Here is an 18,272-nt window from a genome sequence, read left to right on the forward strand (position 1 = left end):
TGGCTTAGTCGGTTAAGTGTCTGACTCTTGATTTTGGCTCAGGTCATGATTTCATGGTTCGTGAAATCAAGCCCTGCATTGGCCTCAGTGCTGAATGTGCAGCCTGCTTGGGATTCTCTCCCTCTCTCTCTGCCCCTCCCTGCTACCACTTTCTCTCTCTCTCAAAATAAACATTAAAACAAAAATTATCCTTCTCAACAGTGTCTGCCTAACTTGCTCTTTCCAAACTTTGTCTTCCTCTCCTGGTATCAGGATGATGTGTAACATCATGACCTCTGTAGCTGGCCTCGTCCATGGAAATTTGCTTCCTTAGTTTCATTATTCAAAAAAAAAAAAAAAAAGCAAGAGGATAAAAGGAGAATGCCAAGAAAATGAGGCAAAGAAGAGGAGCAAGTGGGGGGCAGTTGGACAACATGAGCTATTCTGTGTCTCATCACAAGTAGGATTACCATGTAGTTGAAGTGATATCATTTATCCTTGTATTCCCGTTGGTCTTGGGAATAGGTCACAAAAATTGATATACTGTATGCGTATTTACTTAGTACAGTGCCTGGCACATACTGGATACTCAGCAAGTATTTGCTGAACTAAATTAAATTACCAATAAATTGCTATTGAATAAAAAACAAGCCAAAATTATTTAAGATCAGAGAGAAAACTCTATGTACGTTCTTTATTCAAACAGCGTGATTCAAACAATTTGGGATGTAAAAAGCATTTTCTCATATAAGCAGATTAGACTCCCAAAGAGATCAGCAGTCTTTAGTCAAGCAAAAAACTGGCAGTTCACAAGCAGCTTAATCAGAGGCTTGATATTCAGGACCTCCCCATTTGCTTATACATGTATGTATTTCCAGCTGTTATCTTTATAGATTAAGGAAGAAAGAAAAATGTACCCCATTCTTTTGTACCCGAGGAAGCTAAAGGTACCCTGTCCTAAACTTTTCGCCAATACCACCCAAAATAATCCTTCCCCACAAAGAAAGAAGTCCAAGAAAAATCTGTTTAATCTTAACAGATTTAAGTCCAGTGTGAAATAAACAAAAACCTAAATGGTGTTTAACCTGCAGTTCACCTTCTATACTCATGGCACCTCAAATTAATGGCTTGGGTGTTGGTGTAGGTAACACTTGGCCTGTATGCTGAGGTAGTCACTGGAAGGAAATTTAGAGCTGACAGTTTACAGATTAACTAATCCATTCCCATCCCAACTTTATAGATGATAAAGCAGAGAGAAGTTAAATGACTTGCCCACAGTAACAAAATACTTACATAATGGCAGCGTCAGGATCAGAATCCAAATCTCCTGACTTCTAGTCCAGTGTTTTTCCATTACAGTATGGCGTTTTCTGAGACGGGGTTAATTACACTCCATAGAACTTGCTCTTAATCACAAACAATGGGCCAAATATTCAATTCAAACTTCCTTGTTTGGCTTCAAGTGACTCTGGCAAGATTTACCAGCAAGGCTATTGCCCATAGTCCTAGGTTGGCCAAGTTTCTTGTTTTCATATCCAGAATCTGGCCAGAGCTTGGCAAATAAGACTTCTTTATATAATCATGAATGGACCAATGTCACCTATAGCAGTTGGCATCAGTGAATTTCAGGAAGTAGAGCCAATTCCTCCAAAACCCACAGCAAACTTCTTAAACAGTGCAGGTGGATATCAAAGCACCTTTGGTGGGACAACTACACAGGTGTTGCCTCTGAATGGGTGATGAGGAAACAGGCATTTAACTTCATGCAGAATTGTGTTCTGTACACTTTAAAAATCCCATGAGAATGGAGAACACATGCAGCGGTGGGCGGGGGTGGGGCAGCACATACCTCTTAATCATCACTCAGTACATGGCAGTTCTTCAGATTTCATGTGTGACCCACTTAGATGAGGTCAATGGAGGAAAAATCACCCTGTAATAGTAGACCAATAATAGGTATACTAATAGTTGGAGAACATAAGACAAAGGACAAGGAACAGATTGCCTTATTACATTTACAAAATTTCATTTTTCCCAGAAGTCAAGGTAGTGTGGGCTCTATTTCTTCAGCAGGTCAAATGCCTGAACAGGGTTGCGGATGTTAAAGACAATGACAAACTCCTCACCAAGCAAAAGTTGGGACATGGCCACTTATTACAGGATGACTATAACTCTGCTTGACAAAGATGGCTTCTTGGATGTTATTCCACTGTGAAATCAGATTTGGAAGTGCTGCTCATATTTAAAAGAGGATGAGATGATTGAAGCAACTTGCAAATTCTACAAAAACAAAAATCTTCTCTACATAGCTGGCTGATGGCTGGAAAAATCATAAATCTCCAGGAGTACTAGATTCCAGAAAAGTCGAATCCACTCTCAAAATACCTTTTTAAATATCTAATTACAAAACTCATGATTAAATTTAAAAAATTACCTCAGGTAATTTGTGACTGCTGCTTGTGATACTTTTTATAAGTAATACTGACCATGTTGGCAAGTCCTTAACATCCGCATTTGGAAAATAATCAAAAAACAAGATAATCCACATGATTCTCACACTTCATCACAGTTAACAATTTATGATTTTGACAAAGCAAAACAAAATAAGTTGGAAATTGCCTGTTACAGATATAACAATACTGTACTCTATAACGTAGGATCTATTATGTTTTGGTAAAATTATATAATGTTAACTCAAATTGTTTATCCAACTTTGAAAAGATATCAAATCCCACATTATGCATGGAATTGTATATATTTTGGTAATATATCTGATATATTTTGTTAATAAAGTGAGAGAGTAAAGTCAACCAATGGAAAGGTGACAAAAAAGATAAATTCCATCATTATGTCAGTACTTTGGGGGTTTGTTTTTGTTTCATTATATCAATTTGATTATATGTTATATAGAAAACTGGATTCCTTCACTGCACATTACCAAAGGATTTGGTATTCATTTAACCAAAATAAAACACTTTGAGAACCACAGACTATTTATAAGTGTACTGAAATATTTTAATGAAAAAACTAAAAAATTTTTGATAATTAAAAATTTCAAATTATGCTAGACAGAATATGCTTTAAAATTTTTGATAAAAACTTTTTCTTTCTTTTGCAAGACATAAATCAAGAGGACCTCAAAAAAAATGTAGCAATTAAGTTTGGAAAACTATAAAAGAGACTTTTACTTTCAGAATGGATGTTTTTTTCCATTCTTAAAATGTATGTCATTATTCAAGAAGCATGTTTATAAATTTCATTGAAGAAAATATTATACTTTTAATAATGTGACAGATTTGCTCCATCAAGTGGTTCTCTTATAATGTCTATCACACTGCAATCAACTACAAAAGCAAATAACAAAATTTAAATTCAGAGAAACACGCTTTCTAAAGGAAGCCTAAATTTCAAACCCTATAACATTTAGAAGGTTCTCACAGCCCCAAATACATTTACAAAAAGGTACTTTCATCAGTTTCATGTAATGTGAACAAACCTACTATTCTCTATCATTTAGAGTAAACGATTGAACAGTCGGTGCACAGCTGGATTAGTAAATAAAATGGAATCAAGGAGTCAATGTTCCTCATAAAAATAAGTTAGATTGCAGTACATCATGGTCTTGGTTGTCCAGTTCTATTGTTAGCTCCGTATCTACTTGGCATATTTGTAAAACCAGTCCTGAATCCTTGGGTTACTCCAATTCCTGGAACTCCAAGTCCTTGATTAAGCAAGCTACTACTGTAAGGTGTGTGTCCATGATTAAGACCCAAACCAGAAGGTCTTGTTTGGGTGTTGAGTAGAATGACTGGGCTCACGTTTTTTCCAGGGGTGTTAAATGAAAATTCTGGAGGTGGACTACTAGGTTTAGCTGGAGTCGATGTAACAGGGTTTGAATCATCAGTACCCTTTAAAGGAGGCATTGGAATTATGTGATGATCTGAAAAGTTTAGGACATTGGCTGCAACAGGCCCAGACAGTAAGGCAGGTCTAATCCAATCATCCTTGAAAATTTGAACGGTCAAAGTAGACACTAGAGTGTACAGCCTGTTGGTCACATGAGCAAGAACCATTTGTTCATTTGCATCCCGTCGAATTCTTACATGCACTGATCCGGCCTAAAAGGGGAAAAATCATAAGAAAGAGATAGTTAAAATTATACCATTGAAAATTCCCCTAGAAATAAATATTTTATTTATGATTTGGCTGTAACTGTACTTGGTGTTTTCTTTTAAACAAGAGAAAGTATCATGTCTTGATATTCCTTGAAGACTACTCAGCAGTGACTGTCAATGTGGAGAGTTGATAAAAATTATGTGACTAAATAAAATGTGTCTTTTTAAAATATATGAAAAAAAATATATATGTGGGAGGAAGACAGGCATGTTATAGCCTAATGCAGAATATAACGTATATAGAAAATGCAATGGAAGAGCAGAAAAAAGAGCTGCTAATTCAAATTAAGGAAGATTTGTAAAGAAGATGGCATTTGATCCAGGGTTGATGGTGAAATGTAATTTCCAAAAGTGGAGACAGATATTCTAAGCTGAGAGAACAGCAATTAAAATGCATGGCATGTTTGGACAGAATAAGCAATATTACTAATATATAAACAAGTACAAATATTTCAGGAGGCAGAAAAATAATGAAAGAGAAAAGAAAAGAAAGAAGGATGGAAAAAAGAAAGAAAAACAGGTAGTAAGGTTAAAAGAAAGGCTAGCAGAGAACTCTAAAAATCATGATATGGAGTTTAATAGTAGCAATCAATCAGAAATAAAGTTCAGAAAAAGTGTAGGTATGAATGATTGGTAATTAGGTAAAAAATGACTGCAACACTCTAGGTTAGAAATGAAGAGGGCAGGACAGGACAAATATAATGGGATCAGAAAGGGACAGATGGATTCATGAGTTTCCCTGGGTTAGATGTGGGGGGACTTGATACCCAATTGGATATAGTGGATGAGGGAGATGGACTGACTCATCAAAGATGATCTCAAGGTTTCTAGCCTGGGTTACTATGAGGATAGAGAAGCCCAGGCTTTACAATGATGGCTAGAAGTCTGTTTATTGAAAAGATATTTATCATACGTTATGTTTTTAAATGATTCTATTTTGTTTAAAACATACACAGAGAGAAAAATAGCCAAGAGTGACAACACTTATCTCTAGATAGAATTATTAAAGGTTTTTTGTTCGCTTCTCTTTGACTTAGTTACAATTTTTCTAAGAATCAGGTACCATTTGCATGATGAAACTTAAGTAAAAATAAATAGTAAGTAAAATGAAACAAAATGTCCAGCAGACTCAATGCTGATTTCTAGATAAACTCAGATTTTCAAGATAAAAAACTATAACGAAGAATAAGTTTCACATAAATTAGTCAAATACAAGTAGTTGTTTTATTTACAATGTGTCTGAATCTATGACTTTAACAGTAGTGCCTGTCGATCATAAGATGGAGAAAATATCTATAATGCTTGAATTTGACTTCTAGTTTATTATGAAAGACAAGGCATATTTAGAAATGCAGTCACCTTTGATTTCTTCCTTTTCTTGGCCACTACCATCTCACAGTTATCACTAGACAAAACTATAAAAGACACCGTAACCTCTTCCAGTCTGCTACGGAAATTAAAGTGATTAAAATAAATGAAAACCATTTCTGAGCAGGAGCTTGAACAGAGTCTGCTGTGACTATGGTGTTTGCATTAATTTATGGCTTTTGGGACAACTACTCTTGGAGCTCAAAAGCTTGTTTTATTTTTCCTTAGTCTTAATTAGGTACTACCTGGGGGTAGTGGTTAGATGGCCATGTTCTGAACAGCTGGGTAACTTAATTCTTTGTGTGGATACGCCACCCAGCTAAATAAACACTTACCTTCTATGTTATTAAGATCAGTAAAATTAAAAGAATGATTAAAAACAAACTGTGTTCCTGAAGGAATTACATTCCTAAAGGAATGTAAATTGGTATAGCCATTTTTGGAAAGTAATTGGCTGCATCAAAAGCCATGAAAATGTGGATATCCTTTTTTTAAAAAAAATTTTATTTTTAACTAATCTCTACACCCAATGTGGGGCTCGAACTCACAACCCCAAGTTCAAGAGTCACATGCAATACTGACTGAGCCAGCTAGGCACCCCAGTGTGAATATCCTTTGACTCACAAAAACCACTTCTAAAAATTAGTCTTAAGGAATAATCACAAGTATGTGCAAAGATGATTCCACAAAAATGTTCATCCTAGCTCTGTTTATAAGGGAAAAATGGAATGCCATTAAGGGAGTGATTAAGTAAATGATGGCATATTCAAATAATGTAAAACTGCAGCCATTAAAAATTATGTTGGGATTCTTCAAAGACAGCAGTAATGGTGGCACTTTTTGGAAATTCCCCCAAATATGCCCAGAAAAACCGAAATTAAGACATCAACCCCAAAAACCTATGGACATCTATTAAGAAACTAGATAACATGGTTTTCCCAAGAAATCCTAATCACCCTAATCCTAAGGTGTGAGACCTGCAAGGTATCCGCACCTATGAAGGAGGAAGCAACAGGATATCTGATGGACCTAAAAACCTCAAAGCAGCTAACCTGTACTCAATGGAAATCTAGGGCAGCAAATTTGAGAAAGGCAGCTGGGAAACTGGGAGGGGATTTGCACATTTCAATAGTGGGTGAGTACACTGAGATGGCCGTAAGATCTGAAGAGCTGGAGCAGCCTAAGCCCTGTGAGCTCTCCAAAGTAAGCAAGCAAGCTCCCTGCCAGTAGAAAGCCCCACATTAAGAAGAAACAACTGGGAACAGAATCCAAATTGAGCAACACACCAGAAACAAGAGATAACAAAGAGCAGATACAAATGGCAGGAAAAGACCCAGGAGAAAGAAAAAACTTTCACTTCACACACTCAATCAGAAGAGGGAGCTTTAGAACCATAAATTCAAACACACTACCCTAACCACTCCTTATTTTAAAATTCAGGAAAACAATTTTGCATAAAAAGGAGAAACAGAAAAGGACTGATTCCAAATCGCACACAAAGCTATTGTAAGAAAAAAATAGATTACAAAGGATTGCCCAAAAGAGTCACCTATAAAACACATGAGAACTATGACCTACTTTTTCAAAAGAAGCTGAAAGACATGAAACACATAAAACAGTATCAATCAGCATTCAAAAACCTCAAAAATGAGGGGCCCTAGGTGGATCAGTTGGTTAAACATCCAACTTCAGCTCAGGTCATGATCTCACAGCTCCTGAGTTCAAGCCCCACGTTGAGCTCTGTGCTGACAGCTCAGAGCCTGAAGCCTGCTTCGGGTCCTGTGTCTTCTCTCTCTGCCCCTCCCCTGCTCGCACTATCTCTCTCTCTCTCCTTCCCTCTCTCTCAAAACTAAACATTAAAAAAAACAAAACAACAACAAAAAAAACCCTCAAAAATGAGACAACAACAAGAAAAACAATCACTTGAGAAATGAAGACCAGACTAGGGGCGCCTGGGTGGGTCAGTCCATTGAGCATCCTGCTCTTGATTTTGGCAAAGGTCATGATCTCATGGTTTTTGAGTTCGAGCCCCATATGGGGCTCTGCACTGACTGTGTGGAGCCTGCTTGGGATTCTCTCTCCCTCTCTCTCTCTCTGCCCCTCGCTCACTTGCTCTCTCTCAAAATAAAAAAACTTAAAAAAAAAGGAAAAAGAAATGAAGACTAGACTAGAACAAATACAAAAGGAAATAAATATACAGGTCTACTGTGAGAGAATAAAAGGTGATGAGAAGGCTAGTTTTAAAAATCAAAGGAACAGGGGCGCCTGGGTGGCGCAGTCGGTTAAGCGTCCGACTTCAGCCAGGTCACGATCTCGAGGTCCATGAGTTCAAGCCCCGCGTCAGGCTCTGGGCTGATGGCTCGGAGCCTGGAGCCTGTTTCCGATTCTGTGTCTCCCTCTCTCTCTGCCCCTCCCCCGTTCATGCTCTGTCTCTCTCTGTCCCAAAAATAAATAAAAAAACGTTGAAAAAAAATTTTTTTTAAATCAAAGGAACTGAAGATATAATAAGGAACTGAAAGAAAATAAATATAAAAGACCCAATGTGCTTACAATAGTAGATCCCAAAGAAGATACTAAAAGCAAGAGAACAAAATAAATATTAATAATTACAATTAAAGAAAACTTTCCTGAAAGATAAAACAAGTTTTTTGCAGTAACATTACTGCAAGGCTATAATGCAAACCTGGAGTAACTGACCCAAAATGACCAACACCAAGACATAGTCCAGTGAACTTACTTACTGGACTTAAAAAAAAAAAAAAAAAAAAAAAAGTCTTGGAGTATCTAGGCAAAGATCAAGTCACACTCAAGAGAAAAAAAATTAGGGCCCCTGGATGGCTCAGTCAGTTAAGCGTCCGACTTCAGCTTGGGTCACGATCTTGCAGTCTGGAGTTCAAGCTCCAAGTTAGGCTCTGTACTGACAGCTCAGAGCCTAGAGCCTGCTTCAGATTCTGTGTCTCCTTCTCTCTCTGACCCTTCCCCGCTTGCACTCTGTCTCTCTCTCTCCCTCTCAGAAACAAATAAGCATTCAAAAATTTTAAAAAAGAGAGAAAAAAATATTTGACCAAAAAACTAATTATTTGGTGACATAGAAAACTGTAAACGATATATTAAGTGAAAAGAGCAAAATATAAACTGCATGGTTTCATTTTTTTTTAATGTTAATTTATTTTTGAGAGAGAGAGAGATAGAGCATGAGCAGGGGAGGGGCAGAGAGAGAGACACAGAATCCAAAGCAGGCTCCAGGCTCCGAGCTGTCAGCACAGAGCCCAACGCAGGGCTGGAACCCACAAACTGGGGGATCATGACCTGAGCTGAAGTTGCCGCTCAACCGATTGAGCCACCCAGAGGCCCCACATAGTTTCATTTTCTAAGGAGAGAAAATAGGTAAGTATAAATAAGAAAACATCTTGGCAGGCATCTCTATATGATGGGATTATGGTGATTAAATTTTTTTCCAGAGTACTTTTCTGTATTTTCCTCATCATTCCTGACACAGGAATGGAACCATGCCGTAACTGTCTCTCTGGTAATAGGTCCAGACTGGATTCGCAAAAATTAATAAAAGGAAAACCTTATTAAAATGGGAGATGGGAGGCCAAAAGGGAGGGTCTCTCAATCCCTACTACCCCGAGTCAATTGTAGACTCAACAGGAAGAGAGGTAAAGTCCGTTCTACTTTAGCTACTTCTTTATAACATCAACAGGAGGAAAGAGGTTTTCTTCCTCCTTCTCTGACAAAAGCCCAGCCAATGAGAGACTAATACAACTCAGGCAGTGAAAGCCACTACACTTGAACTCCTGGTTTACTTCACTGGATTTTTCATCTGTAACAGTCCTTTCAACTTCCCCCTTTCCTCTATAGCAGACTGTTCCTCTGCTTTGTTCTTCAGACTTGCATATTGTTTTGTTGTAGCTTGCTTATCACGAATTGCAATTCTCTGCTATTCCAAAATAAACTCATTTTTGCTAGTAAAATAACTGGTCTTGTTTTTAAGGTTAATATCAAAAACATGGGGGGGAGCCTGGGTGGCTCAGTTGGTTAAGCGTCTTGACTTTGGCTCAGGTCATGATCTCATGGTTTGTGAGTGCATGTCCCACATGGGGGTCTGTGCTGACACCTCAGAGCCCGGAGCCTGCTTTGGATTTCTGTGTCTCCCTCTCTGTGCCCCCACCTCCACGCATGCACGCTCTCCCTGTCTCTCAAAAATAAACATAAAAAAAAAAAAAACCTTTAAAAAAAAAGACCATTAACAGTAGTTTGAAAGGAAAAATAAAAGAAAAATATCCCTCAACTAATATCAATTAGGTTACTGAATCCATCTACATTTTAGACTCTATTAAACAGAAATGGTAATCAAAGGCTCTATAAAAATTTAAAGAAGTTGGGGCTCTTGGGTGGCTTAGTTGGTTAAGCATCTGACTTCAGCTCAGGTCATGATCTCGCAGTTTGGGAGTTCAGGCCCCACATCGGGCTCTGTGCTGACAGCTTGGATTCTGGAGCCTGCTTCAGATTCTGTGTCTCCCTCTCTCTCTGCTCCTCCCCCTCTCATGCTCTGTCTATCTCTCTCTCTCTCTCTCTCTCTCAAAAAATAAACATTAAAACATTTTTTTTAATTTGAAGAAGTACTTTCTTTAGTTTTAAAAATTATAAACTATGTTTCACTTATTTATTTAATTTTTTATTGTTTAATTTACATCCAAGTTAGTTAATATAAACTATGTTTTATTTATTTTTATTTTTATTTATTTTTTTTTTTTAATTTTTTTTTCAACGTTTTTATTTATTTTTGGGACAGAGAGAGGCAGAGCATGAACGGGGGAGGGGCAGAGAGAGAGGGAGACACAGAATCGGAAACAGGCTCCAGGCTCTGAGCCATCAGCCCAGAGCCCGACGCGGGGCTCGAACTCACACACCGCGAGATCGTGACCTGGCTGAAGTCGGACGCCTAACCGACTGCGCCACCCAGGCGCCCCTAAACTATGTTTTAAATTACAACTATATTAATATGGAAAACATACCAGTGAGCCAAAACCTAGGGTCCAAAAATGCTCATTTCGAACTTCTAAAACTCCATCCAAGGTAGATACCTAATCAAAAACAAAGAAACTGGGCTGTTTATATTTGACATATCCAACACAGTTCAGTCACAATATGGACTTGACCTAAGCCTAGAAATGACCTGGCCAAATCCTGCATGAAGACACTCATTAGCCAAGAGAAGTCCTAGACCACTCAAGGTATCATTTTACTTGTTCAGTAGTGAGCCAAGGCCTTGTGTTCCGTTTCTCATCTGGCCCAATCCTTTTAGAATCAGGTGTTTACCACCTACCCTCACCACCACCTTGTTCGACAGTGGATGGTTCTTTTCATTTTGTGAGTATGTCACATATTTATATCCAGCACTGGTGGTATTAGATTTTTTCCCCCTTTTGGGGACTCTTCTCTATCATTTCTTTCTTTTAGCAAATTTCTGCACAACACAGGATGTTATGTGAATGTGGACCAAGAGGAAATTCCAAGACCAGATATATAGTGTATGTCCCATTGGTATAACACAGGCTGAGACAAACAGCCAGCTATATTGATAAATAGTGGCCTTTGTGATACCAACAATCAATAGTTTGAAATATTCTCAAAATCTAAATAATTACATTATCTTATTCCTTCAATTAGTAAGCAGGTGGGTATTTATACAATACAAAATCTAAACTCACAAATCAATGTTAAGTGATGAAGCAATCAACATGTAAAAGTAGTTTTTGACTTCTATCAAAATCCTAGATTTGAATATAGACGCATAAAAACCATAGCATTAACACAGCTAGTAGTGTGGTCTCTAGACCATTACCTTCCCTTCCACATTTACTTCAAGTTTCCAGACTGAGCAATTCCTCAAATTTTTATACTTTTGTCACTATTTTATATTTACTACTGTGTTATTTAGTATAAAGAACACAAACTCCCCTGAAATAAAATAGAGATAGGGCTGAGTAAAGTATCATTTATACCCATTCTTTCCATTCTCTAATTATAATTTAAAAGGATTTTATTTTCTATTCTACCTTACCTCTCTGATAAGTTTGTCCAACTGACCAATAACATGGGGTGGCGTTGTCTGGAGAAAAAAATAAAATAAAATATGAATAACTTAGGAGATAAAAGAATTTTTGCACAGTGGTCCTGAAAATAAAAAGTTGGATTTTATACCAGCCTTTGCTTTGTTTGACAGCCTATCATGATTTAGGGAAGAGAGGTTTCAGTTGGCTCCACTAGTGGGACAACATCAACCATCAGCCCATGCTTATTTTTTATCTCTACACCCAAACAACTCTTGAAGGATCAGCCAATCAAGTAAAAATCTTTTGTATGGCAGAGCATGACACAACTATTATCTTATTGTTACTACAGTTTCTGGAGATAAAACTACTGCCCCTAAGTTTTAGAAAGGACATGAGGGTAAGACACAAGGAAAGCAGTGCTTACATACACATCCATCCCTGGGAAACTACCTTTGCATTCAGGGCCTTGTCTACAGGTGTTTCTATTGTTTAAATAAGGAGTAATTTATCATTTTCGATTTTAAGTTTGAAATTTAGAAGTCTCACTGATTCAATGACAGGAAATAAGAAAACAATCACAACCAAACTATATAATAGCCAAAGCATATTTATTGCGGGAAAATAAATAGGTAAAAAATATTTCTAAGTAACACTGTTTTTACTTGAAACATTATTAAGGGCAAAATATTTTTAGCTTCTGATTTTGTCTTATATTATAAATACAGGAAGATCTGTACATATTTTATGGGCCAAGAGAATTTCCTCTGCTTCTTACTGTATAGATTTCAGATATCACTGTTTGAGTTCATTTCTAACAGGGCCTTCTAATAGCTAAAAATTTTATAATCTGGTAGAAGAGAACATATAATTTTATTCTCTGGTAGAAAAAACTGGCTAATATTAAGCATGTGCATTGAAAAAGGACCCTTACCTGCAGTAATACTTTGCCACTGTACACGCTCATGGGATACATAGTGCCAAATGTCATCAGAGCAATGGCTATGGCAGAAGCAGTGTCCACAGCAAAATAATTACTAAAAGGAAAAAACAATTCTAAATCTCAAATATATGCATCACTGGGCTTCTTACAATTCAATCTTCCAAAACACTGTCTAATGCAACAGGACTTTGATCACAAGTGGCCACCACTGGCAGAAAGAGTGTCTCAAAATAAATAAATAAATAAGTTTTCAGAATCCTTTCTTGCCAAGTTTGGTGGAAAATAATAATTATGTTAAGCAGCATTAAGAGATGGTGAAGAAAAAAAATGTGACCATTTCCTCAATATGTATTTTCAATCTACTTGTCAACGAGAAAGGTTTCATATATATTCATTTGTTGTGACAAACAAAAACCTTCAACTTACAATTTCTGATACAGGGAAGGCTAATGTATCTCATCCAACAATTTTCCTATAAATAATAATTTTCCAATTATTACCAAGAATTTTTGAAATTCCTCAGGAATTACACAAGGTGAGATTCTATGGGAATTTGTTAGAGGAACATTGTCACTGAAGTGCAACACTCATCAGTAGTTCAGACTGTTCTGTTAATAAGACAGACCAAAATGCCAATGCCAATGCCAATGATTACAAGCTGATCATGTTTTGTTTTTGTTTTATTAGTGTTGTTTTTTACTTTTTCCCACATGCTGGCAATAGAAACATGAGGTAAGACCTAGCCCCTACCTTTGAAATAGCAGGAGATAACCATGTAAAGAAAATAAAGCAATCTGGGAGTAAAGGAGAAGTCCTATAGGGTATCAGGGATGCACAAAGGAGTGAGTGACAAGCCTCCCGAGGTAGGGATAATCCAGAAAGGATTATAAAATAGAAAAAGAGACATATGAGCTGACCCTTCAAAGACGAGTGAAATGATGGGAGGAAGGTATCACAGACAGTGGAAGCAGCATGTGCAAGGGTGTGAAAGTCCTGACACAGCATCAGAAGTAGGAACAGGCAAATATAGACAGACGGATGGCCAGTGAGGTCAGTAGGGGCCTTACCATGCTAACAGCTTGAATTTATTTTTTATTTTATTTTATTTTTTTTAGTTTTACTTTTTATTTTTTAAATTTACATCCAAATTAGTTAGCATATGGCACAAAAACAGACACACAGACCAACAGAATAGAATAGAAACCCCAGAATTAGACCCACAAAAGTATGGCCAACTAATCTTTGACAAAGCAGGAAAGAATATCCAATGGAAAAAAGACAGTCTTTTTAACAAATGGTGCTGGGAGAGCTGGACAGCAACATGCAGAAGAATGAAACTAGACCACTTTCTCACACCATTCACAAAAAAAAAACCTCAAAATGGATAAAGGACCTGAATGTGAAACAGGAAACCATCAAAACCCTAGAGGAGAAAGCAGGAAAAAACCTCTCTGACCTCAGCCGTAGCAATTTCTTACTTGACACATCCCCAAAGGCAGGGGGATTAAAAGCAAAAATGAACTATCGGGACCTCATCAAGATAAAAACCTTCTGCACTGCAAAGGAAACAATCAACAAAACTAAAAGGCAACTGACTGAATGGGAAAAGATATTTGCAAATGACATATCAGACAAAGAGCTAGTATCCAAAATCTATAAAGAACTCACCAAATTCCATACCCGAAAAACAAATAATCCAGTGAAGAAATGGGCAGAAAACATGAATAGACACTTCTCTAAAGAAGACATCCAGATGGTCAACAGGCACATGAAAAGATGCTCAATGTCACTCCTCATCAGGGAAATGCAAATCAAAACCACACTCAGATACCACCTAATGCCAGTCAGAGTGGTTAAAATGAACAAATCAGAAGACTATTGATGCTGGCGAGGATGTGGAGAAACAGGAACCCTCTTGCACTGGTGGTGGAAATGCAAATTGGTGCAGCCGCTCTGGAAAACGGTGTGGAGGTTCCTCAAAAAATTAAAAATAGACCTACCCTATGACCCAGCAATAGCACTGTTAGGAATATACCCAAGGGATACACGAGTGCTGATGCACAGGGGCACTTGTACCTCAATGGTTACAGCAGCACTCTCAACAAAAGCCAAAATATGAAGAGCCTAAATGGCCATCAACTGATGAATGGATAAAGAAATTGTGGTTTATATACACAATGGAATACTATGTGGCAATGAGAAAAAATGAAATATGGCCTTTTGTAGCAACGTGGATGGAACTGGAGAGTGTGATGCTAAGTGAAATAAGTCATACAGAGAAAGACAGATACCATATGTTTTCACTCTTATGTGGATCCTGAGAAACTTAACAGAAGACCATGGGAGAGGGGAAGGAAAAAAAAAAGGTTAGAGACGGAGGGAGCCAAAACATAAGAGACTCTTAAAGAGGGTTGATGGGGAGTGGGAGGGAGGGGAGGGTGGGTGATGGGTATTGAGGAGGGCACCTGTTGGGATGAGCACTGGGTGTTGTATGGAAACCAATTTGACAATAAATTTCATATTAAAAAAAATTAGTTAGCATATAATGCAACAATGATTTCAGGAGTAGATTCCTTAGTGTCCCTTACCCATTTAGCTCATCCCCCCTCCCACAACCACTCCAGTAACCTTCAGTTTGTTCTCCATATTTATGACTCTCTTCTGTTTTGTCCCCCTCCCTGTCTTTATATGATTTTTGTTTCCCTTCCCTTATATTCATCTGATTTGTCTCTTAAAGTCCTCTTATGAGTGAAGTCATATGATTTTTGTCTTTCTCTAATTTCACTTAGCATAATACCCTCTAGTTCCATCCACGTAGTTGCAAATGACAAGATTTCATTTTTTTGATTGCCGAGGAATACTCCATTGTATATATACACCACATCCTCTTTATCCATTCATCCATCGATGGACATTTGGGTTCTTTCCATACTTTGGCTATCGTTGATAGTGCTGCTGTAAACATTGGAGTGCATGCGTCCCTTCGAAACAGCACACCTGTATCCCTTGGATAAATGCTCAGTAGTGCAATTGGTGGGTCATAGGGCAGTTCTATTTTTAGTTTTTTGAGGAACCTCCATACTGTTTTCCAGAGTGGCTGCACCAGCTTGCATTCCCAAGCTTTTATTTTTTTAACAGGCAAAGAGGAAGATTTTGAAACAGGAAAATATTATGGCCAGAGGTGCAATTTTGAATGATGACGTTGGTAGCAAAATGGAAAATAACTAGAGATGTATGACAATGACAGAAGACCAGAAGACTATTGTAATTAGACCAAGGAAATAATAAGGCCTCAATTTGGGAAGCAGCAATGAAAACGGGAAAGAGAGGACAAATAAATATTAAAAAAGAAGGTCCAATCAGACTGGCTGATAAGAGTATTATTTACAATAGCCAAGACATGGAAACAAGCAAAGTATCCACCAACAGATGAAGGGATAAAAAATGTAAGATACACACACCTATAAACACACACAGACACACACACTGGCTTGAGAATTATTCAGCCAAAAAAGGGAGGGAATCATGCCGTTTACAACAACATGGTAGAGAGAGACAAATACTGTTATGATCTCCCTTACAGGTGCAATCTAAAGATCCAAACTCCTGCGAAACACAGAAGAGTTTGGTGCCTGTCAAACGCAGGGGGTTGAGGGTGGGGGAGAAATGGGTGAAGGTGGTCAAAAGGTATTGAGTTGCAGTTATGAGACACGGAAGTTCTGGGGATGTACTGTACAGCATGATGACTACAACTTTAAAATACAAAAAAACAAATTCAAGACCAGGTGACCAATTAGAACCGGCTTTGGGAGAGGTGAGAGGGGAGAAGTATGATATTTAAGAGTGCACTGGAGTTAAACATTAAAAAAAAAGGAGGGGGGGAGCGCCTGGGTGGCTCAGTCGGTTGGGCGTCGGACTTCGGCTCAGGTCATGATCTCACGGTCCGTGAGTTCGAGCCCTGCATTGGGCTCTGTGCTGACAGCTCAGAGCCTGGAACCTGCTTCAGATTCTGTGTCTCCTTCTCTCTCTGCCCCTTTCCCACTCAAGCTTTTGTATCTGTCTCTCTCAAAAATAAATAAACATTAAAAAAATTTTTTAAAAAAGAGTGCAGTGGAATTCGTCAAAAAATTAAACGCTGAATTATCCTATAATCCAGCAATTCTCCTTTTGGGTATATGCCCACAAGAATGGAAAGCAGGGACTCAAACAGGTATTTGTATACCCATGTTCATAGAGCACTATTCACAATAGCCAAAAGGTGGGAACAATCCAAATATCTATCAGTGGATAATTCAACAAACAAAATGTGTTCTGTATGTACAATGGAATATTATTCAATCTTAAAAAAGGAGAAAATTCTGATACATATTACAACATGGATGAATCTTGAAAACATTACGCTAAGTGAAATAAGCCAGATGCAAAAAGACAAATATTGTATGATCTCACTCACATGAAGTACTTTGTCAAATTCGTAGAGAAAGGAAATAGAATAGTGGTTAGCAGGGGCTTTGGGAAGAGAGGAAGGGGAGCTACTCTTTAATGGGTACTGAGTTACAGGTGGAGAAGATGTAAAAGTTCTGAAGATGGACAATGGTGACAGTTACACAATGATGTGAGGTACTTCATGCAACTGAAGTGTATGATTAAAAATGGTTCAAGTTTTAATATACATTGAAAAAAAACAATGCAAAAGAATAGATGGTAGTGGTATTATTCACTGAGGTCGAAAATATAAGAAAAAACCACTTTGGGGATGGGGAAAATAGGTTCAGCTGATGTAGACATGAATAGATGTAAGATATGCCTTTTGGAATTCAATAGACATCTGGACTAGAAATAATGGTTTGGGAAACTCACAGAGGTGGTAAATAAAAACGAGTAATTGAATGTAATCTTCCAGAAGAGTATGCAAAATAGGAAAAAGAATAATTAAGGACCAATTCTAGTAAACCCTAATATTTAAAGGGTAGGTAGTTGAAGAATCACATGTCATAAGATGCTAGGGAAGGTTAAAGCAGCTATAAAGTATACTTCCTAAAAGTTTTGCCTTTTATTTATTTTTTTCCTTTTTCTTATTTTTTTTTTAAGGCTTGACTTAAAAAAAGTTTTTTTCATACCTACTTCCCCTTCCTTCTCTCAGAAATAGTAGCCATGGCTTATCTGTCACCTTCTGTCCTCTTCTGTCACGGTCATCTTCTCTGTTTCACTCACCAAGTCAGCAGTAGGGACTTTAAGTAGTTTTCCAGTCTGAATTATAGACTGTGGTGAAAAATACTTATTGAATCCTACCCCTTAATTTTTCAGATGAAGATACTTAAGGACAAGACTTGACCAAAGCTACACAGGCCATAAGCAAACATGCTGTAAGCATAATCCTTACCTACCCCACAGATGCTTTTAAAAGTCAGGCCCCCAAAATGGAACCACTTGACAGCAATAAAAACTACTTACTTAATTTCAATTAGCATATATGTAATACAAAGAGCAAATGCTCCAGCAAGATCAATCAAAACAAATGGATTCATTCGGGGAAGGAAGATGCTGCTAAGTCCTGGAATAATTCCACACAGGCTATGAAGAAACAAACAAAGAGTATTCGTTAGCAGACCTCAATGTAATACTGATGGAAATCTTGTGAAAGACAACTTGTATTTTAGTACCATAGGTCTTATAGAAAGCAAAGAGGATGTGGGAACAAAGTCCTCTCACTCGTAAAGGTATCTTATGTCATCAATAAGTAAAAGG

At 37.6% G+C, this 18,272-nt stretch overlaps 1 protein-coding gene across 3 annotated transcripts in view; it reads right to left on the reverse strand.

Annotated features, from left to right (window-relative positions):
- Positions 1 to 659: 659 nt before the first annotated feature.
- SLC30A6 (solute carrier family 30 member 6) overlaps positions 660 to 18,272 on the reverse strand; it is a 45,887-nt gene continuing 28,274 nt past the window's right edge. For 2 of the 3 annotated variants that reach the window (XM_043604189.1, XM_043604190.1), the window contains 5 exons: positions 17,979 to 18,098; positions 12,516 to 12,618; positions 11,593 to 11,640; positions 10,544 to 10,612; positions 1,981 to 4,097 (listed from right to left, as the gene is read on the reverse strand). In XM_043604189.1, the coding sequence (XP_043460124.1) occupies positions 3,594 to 4,097; positions 10,544 to 10,612; positions 11,593 to 11,640; positions 12,516 to 12,618; positions 17,979 to 18,098 (844 nt within the window). In that variant the 3' untranslated portion in view covers positions 1,981 to 3,593. Of the gene's footprint in view, positions 4,098 to 10,543; positions 10,613 to 11,592; positions 11,641 to 12,515; positions 12,619 to 17,978; positions 18,099 to 18,272 lie in introns of all 3 variants that reach the window. The other variant, XM_043604188.1, reaches the window with a different exon arrangement.

This window comes from Prionailurus bengalensis, chromosome A3 (genome assembly GCF_016509475.1).
Source record: "Prionailurus bengalensis isolate Pbe53 chromosome A3, Fcat_Pben_1.1_paternal_pri, whole genome shotgun sequence".
Classification (NCBI taxonomy): Eukaryota; Metazoa; Chordata; class Mammalia; order Carnivora; family Felidae; genus Prionailurus; species Prionailurus bengalensis.